This window comes from Ascidiella aspersa, chromosome 9 (assembly GCF_963924565.1).
Source record: "Ascidiella aspersa chromosome 9, kaAscAspe10.2, whole genome shotgun sequence".
Lineage (NCBI taxonomy): Eukaryota > Metazoa > Chordata > Ascidiacea > Phlebobranchia > Ascidiidae > Ascidiella > Ascidiella aspersa.
The window spans coordinates 15,678,833-15,686,973 of record NC_139455.1 but is presented as its reverse complement, the minus strand read 5'-3'; the positions used below and the strand labels follow the sequence as shown (position 1 = coordinate 15,686,973).

The following is an 8,141-nucleotide window of genomic DNA, read 5'->3' as shown; positions in this document are numbered from 1 at the left end:
TCTTGTTCCTCCGTCGAGTGTAAATGTCAAAATATCCTATAGTTTTATCCCTTATTAACTATCGTTACGGTTATAAAAAGATGCGTAAAGTCTCCACAGTTAACATTTAACGGCCCACAGAGACCTTTCTGAGTTTGGCCCACGACTATCAAAAGTTGCCCACCCCTGATCTGTATAGCCTACCGGTACATGTTTGTCGATGTCTGAGTTCCAGATAGTCGGTAGGTATGTTCGCGCGTCGCAAGAAACTTAATGAGAGGAGAAAAAATAATTTTATTCCAGTTTCTCTCTTGGTAGTACGTATGATGGGCTATATGACCAAAATTAGAACAATATCAACGTCGGAATAGAAACAAAGTTAGGAGTAAAACCAAAATAGGACAAAAACCTAATAGTCGCAATAACGTATAAATCGGCATAAACGGCCGAAATAAGGCCCATAAACAACTGTTTACCTAACCCTTAACCCCACCTCTAACTTAATCACTAACCATCATAACAATTTCAACCTTAACCTAATTTGTATCCCCACCCATTAATAATTTTCCGCCCCTAACCCCAAACAGGGGCAAGTAATCCGATAAAAACACAGAGGAGCTCCAATGACGCCGTTCAAACTAGGGCGCCCAAATATCAACACCAAATCGGCCGATGTCCAACAGGTGTCACCCATTTGTCCAATATCGAATGTAAACATTTTGTTTAGGCTTTATCACGAAGTGATAAATTAATCCGACAGGTTTGGGCATTTTTCAGACAAATTTCGATCTTATTCTGCCGTTGTTATTACTGCGTATTTGGTTTTATTATGTCTTTGATCGTAATACTATGTGGTTATGGACTATTCTGCTTTCGATATGTTTACTTCTAGGTCTTCTTATTTGTTTTTTTCTGTGATACACTTCAAGTGTAATGCGTTATAGCCGAGTATTTAGTTGATCCATTTCAGACGCAACACAGCATTGTGTTTTGGTTACATGGTAAACCGTCAAAATAATTTTGTCCAGCAAATTGACATGAAAATAGTAGGCTACAACATACAAAATGCAATAGTGTTAAAAAACCTACATCTAGATGGCTTCTTACATTTCGTATAACTAAGGAAAATTCAGGTAAGTTTCGCAAATTATCGTGCTTATTGTAACAATAATTAGTTTACATTGCCGCGATAACGCTAGTTGTCAGAACATTTATTTTAAAATATCAAGGTTAAGACAACATAGTATTAAACCGATAAATACCCTATTTAACCAGCACAAAGCCAGGTATTTTGTCTAGCTTAAAATATTTTGCAACTGGGGTTGCCCAGTGTCAAAAATATTCTGCAATTTCGATCTCTACACAACGATTTCAGTTTAACTTCAAAAATTTTGGTTTGATTGCGGCTCTAATTCGGCCGACTATAACATCTTAATACATTTTAGTTGACGTAGCAACATTACTGATGTTATTCCGTTCTAGTTTGCGCAATATGCATATTAGTGTCTGATAAAAACAACCAAGTTGACTTTCAAACATTGCGGTATATTTTAAATTATTTTTCTTTATTGCGCGATTAAAATTTGTATTGCGAAAAATACAATAAACAAGATATCGTTTCTCTCTGGAGTTAGTAGCCTACATATAAAGTGAACAAATTAAATAATTTCGCTTATTGCTATTTTGTTGTTATATCTGATAAAAACACAATATCGAAGGGTAAACACAAATATCAGTAAATGTTGAGCACGGTACTATGAACTTCGCGCAAATTAAAATCAGGAAAGTAATTCGCCGTGCCACATCAGCATTACCAAGCTTTTGTATATACCACTTTTTACATGGAAATTAATTCGGGCAAACCAAACAAATAGCAAATATTCATTTCTAAAATTCTAGGAAAATACACATATAATAATTGCTTGATTTCTCAATGGAGTAACAACGAGACACAACTTTGCTATGACTTCGCATTTGAATAGTCCGGTGCAATTTCAATAGAAGACTTCACATCTTCGTTAACTTTCTTGGCAATGATGGTTTTGTCGATTGCAGGATCCATAAACCACTTGCCCGACACATCAGCGAACTCTTTGCAACTCATTAAATCTTCATCGTCAACCTAAAATCACTTGGTCTTTGTCTGTTGTTATTGCAATCGAAAAAGCATTGCATTTAAATAATACTTTGACAAAAACCAACAATTCTAGCAACATTTATTTAAAGCCTGCAAGTAGTTGACTAGGCCTATAACGTTCGAAACTTCTTTATTTCCGAATTCTGGTGCTCTTATTATTTTATGCAAATCAGCCAGTAAATAGTGTTCAAATCGTCCACCTTGAAAAGTTTAGTAGCTCTAGCATGATGGTGGTCAAAATAGGGATCATTGTCCATCCTATTATAGCAGGGAATCATCACCCATCGAGAACGTTTGGATCGGTTTTGGTCGCTGTATTAAAAATGTTTATTTGGAAATACCGTTGGATTGCGAGTTAAATGGCTATACTTGTTTATTGGCCGACTCCCTTTAAAATTATCCTCAATTTGTCAAATAAAAATATTGATATGTTGGAGTATATAGTTAACACTTGCTCTTAGTCTTTCTTGGTAATATTACCTTGTTTAACAAAACAATTTTAACAAGTTAATTTTACTTGCAAAGTAGTGTAAATGTAAGTTGTCTGATTTATTAGTAAATAAGTTAGTGATGAAATGCTATTTTTTAGATTAACTTATCACTATTGTTATGATATAAATATGCATATCACTAAAGAAAAAACAGATGTATTTATAAGATTAATTCTAAAACATATTATTGCGAACCCTTTCTCGGCGGACCTCTTTCTTATCCACTTCGAAGCACATACCTGGAGTGCAGTACATTGCAGTGAAAGAAAAGAGCGTCTCCTGGATCCAACTCTACGTAAAATTCTTCAAGCACTTTTTTTACCTATACGTATAAACATTTATTTACACGGAATTCGGCCCAGACCTGGAAGCCTGGGTTGAAAGGCTATCGACCCATCCGAAGTATTACTAAAGCGAAGAGACGAAGTGACAAACAGTGCTGTGAACAAGTCATTTTTAAATTACTAAAGTCCCAGTCATGTCATTGAAAAATAACATAACGCCTAGAGTCAAGCCTTTTTCAAAATTAACAAGTTAAGTCTCATTGGTTGCCCAAGTCAAGTTCAAGTCGAATCACTATTAGTCTGAGGCAAGCGGATTTAATAGCAAGTCTCATTAAACTAATTTGCCTCGGCAATCAACCTCACTATTGCTTCAATAAGTATTGTTGTAGTCTGATTACAAATCCACACAGTTTGTGTTGGCTATTATGGGCAAACCGGCAAATGCCGGCAAGCAACACAACCGCTTACTGTATTAACTAGACAAGACTGGATATATATTGATATAACGCGCTGCTTATAAGAAGGTGAAAATTTGCATGAACAAAAACAAAGGCGACACAGAAAAGCGGAAATGTTTCATATCCCGAAGCCTTTTTGTCAGCCGGGAACTGTTACAATAACGCGTTCACACAGGTGAAATACTTTTATCTATAACGGAAATGTGTCACGATATAACATTATTCATGTGTGAAACAGCCGAATGCTTTGTTCTCAGAATGACAGCGAGTGTTTGGTAAAAGGCGTGAAAAGGTGACAAATCATAAATCGTAACATATTTGATAATTACACAATACAATAAATTCCAAATTATCCACTAATTATTACTTATAACGCTACAAGTCCAAGTTCAAGTCATGTCATTGACATAAAACTAATAAGTGAAACTAATTGGCAAACTTGTTCGATTTAATTATCAGAAACAAAACTAAAAATATAATAAACCAAGTATACAGCAATCCAATTGCTTATGTGCCAAACTTGAGATAGATTTAAGAAAAACCCTTAATATCAAGATATAGTTGATCGATAGATGCAAGTCAAGTCATGTGTCAAAAAGACCTAAGTCAAGTCGAGTCCATTTGGTTAAAAGACCTAAATGCACTTAATTTAAACCAATGACTTATACCACTGCTGGTGACAAAGACTGGGCTATTAAAGGGAATGGAACATTTTTTTTAAGGGTATTAAACATTTTTAAAATTGTCTTAAAACTATGCAAATCACCTCGGCTAGTCTTTCCTCGTCTGCGCCGTTCTGGCCTCCTGCCTGGACATGGTCAATTCTGCCGAGTTTGTGGGATCCACGAAGAACCTAAACGAACCGAAACCTATCTTAAACCCTAACTTAAGCACGTTTTAACAACTTCTTATTTCGAGAGATAGTCAACGAATGGGCCTATATACGTAGCCCAAAGTTAAACAAAAATTGCCTAATTTAAAGAAACATGATTATTATATAGCTGAAAAAAACATGTCGAAATAAACAAACGTATACACTACAATACACATATAACTGACCTTCAAACAACCGTTTGCTTTATCGCATTTGTCGATTGCAATCATAACGGAAAGCAGATCAGGACGAAGTATTCCATTTTTATACCAATATCTATTTGACAAATTTATTGGATTAAGAAGCATGTACTGCATGTAAGAGCTCTAAACGAATATGAGCTCCGTACAAACGACCTAATTGTACGGAAAAGTACCGCTTAGCTTCACCCTATTTTCATAAAAAAATATTTTTTCCTGCTTATGCGTCAAGTTCACTCGGAGTCCGACATTGTACAAGGTTTTTCATCGACCACGCCCAACCTAAGCGTTTTAGGCCAAACGTGCCTTACTATATGATCTGGAACTTACAGTGACTGTATAATAGGCTAGATCTCACCCGTAATCCTGGTGCCACTCAAAGATTCCACCGGTTTCTTTCTCTTTTAAATTGATCTTTGTATGATAATGGTAGACCTCCCCACCTAGAAGCTACGTGAGAAAAACACATGTTTAGATATATAAAATAATGTATCAGAATTTCAGGTTACGCTTTAAAACAAGTACCCGTAGCCGACATTTTGTAAGAGTCATAGTTATTAGGTGCTTCGATTGAAAGAGTAAGAGAGAAATGCTGGAAGTGAAACACAGGATGACATAGAATGACGCAAGCTATCAGGCTAAGCTATAGTGAATAAAAACACTATAGCCAGATAATTAGTGGGCAGTGAACTTCACATTGGCTTCCTTTGGGTGGTGGGACTCTGCCAGGCTGTGCGAAAAGCAATGAAAAATATTAGCGCCTTCGACAGTAAATATCCTTCACGCTTGTGTAACCCGCAATAAATTACAATTAAAAAACGTCAAAATCATTATTGTTAATAGTCTTCATGACGAACACCGCAAAGCTTCTTGAATAAAATAGGAAACAAAGTCTGTGGCGATTGATGTTGTTTAAAAGGCAATAGCTTTAAGGCCTTTTTCTTTTTAAAGCTTGATTAACCATGCAAAATTTGGGTTGAATTTAAAAATAGCGCAGTTTGTACAATGGCAATTATTTTATTTTGCCGGGACAATGCCAGAAGGTCAACTTGCATTTTTTCATATTACGTTGTTACATATGTTGCCTGACAGCAACATCAAATTGAAGGCTACGTAGTTTTAAAACTGCTAAATATCCGATTTAACCTGGAAACCGTCGGGCATTTCGTTTGCTATCCAACAATAAAAATAACCAACTGGTAATACATATAAAAATTATGATCCTTCTGCAACTAGAACGCAAATAATAGGAAATTATGAAAGCTGAAATCAACATCTAAACCAGTGGTTCCCATCCTTTTATGCTTCGTGGCCCCCTTTTAAAGGCTCTCAAACCTCGTGCCCCCCTGCTTATAAAAATACCTAGCATTCTATTTAACGTGTTTTTACTTGTTTGACTTCTTCAAATATATAACAAATACAGCCATTAACCAACGAAAAATTGCACTTTACTTTCTAAAAAGTTAACAAATCAGTCATTTCAACTTAAATTAACTTAGGGTCATTACAAATTTTGTTCTTCGATTCCGCCAAACTATTTTTATATTCGGCTCTGTTTTGTACTGAGCCAAGCGATGTCACAACATTCGTCAATGATTTCTCGATTTTCGTTTTATTAATGCGTTACTATTACTTGACGAATGAGCTGTGGTGTACATAACCTTTGCTGAATATTGCCTAAAATTGACCTTGAGTAACCCTGTAGCTGCAGCGTTCTTTGTGCGTTTTACAAATAAATATATTTCATTTTCAACTTACCGCCGTAAAAGGAAATTGCAAAACCTCTGTACCTTGCATTACACGTTAGACGTCAGTTGCCCTAACAGCACAAATAAAAAGGATCCAGTATTGTACGTTAAACAACCCTACTGGCGAGTCCAAAAACGTGTCAGAAACATGTGTTAGAAAACGTTACAAGAAAGGTTAACATTCACGAGAGTTATGCTAGAGGCCCCCAATGACCGCTCCCAGGGGGGCCGAGGTCTACGGTTGAGAACCCCTGATCTAAACTGACAAGACTTACTTCTTCCGTTGTGTCGACAATACGCCTGCATCTTCCAATAAGACCAGAATAGTCGTTGCCAGGGTGGTTCCAAATAACCATTTTAGTTACTGTGCCGGTTCTGTCCTTAATTTCGAACGAGTGCTCGATGAGATGACCGAGCTTAATGCAAAATTCTAGCTTTTCTATTTCCGCGGCAGTTAGAAGTCCTCTGAAGATATATCAAAAGTTAAAAGCAACATACGCGTGTTGCTGTACTCACTGGTATCTTATTCAGTGGTGTATTTTAGTGGTTTCGGGGGTGAAATAAAAGATATCGACTCAAACTGTTTAGGTTACATAAATACATAATAGTTTAGTAATTGATTGTAGGATAAAATTGCTAACATACAGTAAACCAGTCGACCAGGCGCACAAATTTGCATCGTATCGTATTTAAATGTATATATTGGTTGTAGCAAAATATTACCCGTCAAACTAAGACATTTGAAACCTAAAAATTTGGTCTGAATATTAATTACCGAACAAGTATAAATCTATCCTTGTCGTAAGCGTTTTTCATCTCTTCAGTTACCTCCAGTTTCTTGCCGGCAACATAGCGAAACTCCGGAACTTGACCTTCTATTTAATGTAAAGCATTAATGCAAAAATCGACTGTGAAACATACAACTGTGAAACATACCGTTGCAAAACCCTGCAGGGCAAGTTAAGACATTGTTTTTACAAAAATAGTCCGAATGGAATTTTATCTTAATTACTACATATTTTATGTTGGCAAAAATCAGAGTTAATTTAATTTAAAGCTATATTTACACGACTTACGTTTTTCCATGACTATTACCTAGCCTACACGTCTTGCAACTCCTTCTTTCCCGTATGAATGCCTGCTGACATTCAATTGATAGCTGTTGACACGTTTGCAGCTGTACGATGTTTATTAATCATTAACTACTATAGCTTCATAGACGCAATTTTGTGAGGGTATCTGTTGCAATCTCGAGTTAAATATATTTAATGATGTTAAATTCAGCACTGGCCTAATAGTAGTCATATATAGGCCTTTTCGGCTCGGCCCAAACAAAACGCAGAAAACCTGACCTTAGGTTCAACGTGTGTTCAGCAGTGCGTGAATTGTGCGTTTTTCTTCAGCAGAAAATCAGTCGTACAAACTGTTGCGCAGTAAAAACATTGCAAGATGCCGACCAAAAGAAACTTTTGTTTCTCATTACTTAGTTACATATAGGTCAACTTTATATGCATGTTTAACTTTACAAATCTTATTTAATGCTGTCACAATTAAGTAGCCCCGAAACGAAATATGATACATGTTTTAGGGAAACTTTTTTGCAAATGAAAAGACCAAATACACGTAAAACGTACTTACGACAACATTTTGTTTAGTACAATCAAAATTAAAAATGATGACAATTAATACTTCCATTGGTGCATTTATCGGTCCCACAAATTTGCACTGACATAAACCTATTAAACACGGCAGTCGGCTGGTTATCAAGATTTTTTCTCGGGACTGGTTTGGAAAAGTGTTTTTTATTCCTGATTTTTTAATTAATTTATATATTTATTTGTTTGTTTGTATCACAAAATCGTAGTTTATTGCTTGGTTTGTCTTAACGATAAGTTCGAATGACTGTTTAATGATAAGCCGTAAGCATGAAATAAGGACGCATATACTATATTTAAATTTATTATTTTCTA

At 35.7% G+C, this 8,141-nt stretch overlaps 1 protein-coding gene across 3 annotated transcripts; it reads right to left on the bottom strand.

Moving 5' to 3' along the window:
* Window positions 1-1,534: 1,534 nt before the first annotated feature.
* Window positions 1,535-7,492, bottom strand: LOC146133215 (uncharacterized). Of its 3 annotated transcripts, none has more exons than XM_083397929.1 (9): window positions 7,248-7,492; window positions 6,947-7,046; window positions 6,447-6,636; window positions 4,782-4,873; window positions 4,409-4,499; window positions 4,116-4,202; window positions 2,847-2,929; window positions 2,317-2,428; window positions 1,535-2,101 (listed from the first exon to the last, which is right to left on the bottom strand). In XM_083397929.1, exons 1-9 carry the CDS (start codon window positions 7,255-7,257, stop codon window positions 1,940-1,942), a joined length of 927 nt encoding a protein of 308 aa, XP_083254055.1. In that variant the 5' UTR covers window positions 7,258-7,492; the 3' UTR covers window positions 1,535-1,939. The 3 variants fall into 3 exon arrangements, with proteins under 3 accessions (XP_083254055.1, XP_083254056.1, XP_083254057.1); XM_083397930.1 differs by having other exon boundaries at window positions 6,947-7,043; XM_083397931.1 differs by lacking the exon at window positions 2,317-2,428 and having other exon boundaries at window positions 1,948-2,101.
* Window positions 7,493-8,141: the final 649 nt, after the last annotated feature.

What these genes read in the sequence shown, in the direction of transcription:
- LOC146133215 (XM_083397929.1), bottom strand. An exon ending in GAGTGGCACCAGGATTACGG is followed by an intron (nt 4,500 to 4,781) that starts GTGAGATCTAGC and finishes TTTGTCAAATAG; the next exon opens with ATATTGGTATAAAAATGGAA. An exon ending in GAGCTACTAAACTTTTCAAG is followed by an intron (nt 2,102 to 2,316) that starts GTGGACGATTTG and finishes AAGTGATTTTAG; the next exon opens with GTTGACGATGAAGATTTAAT.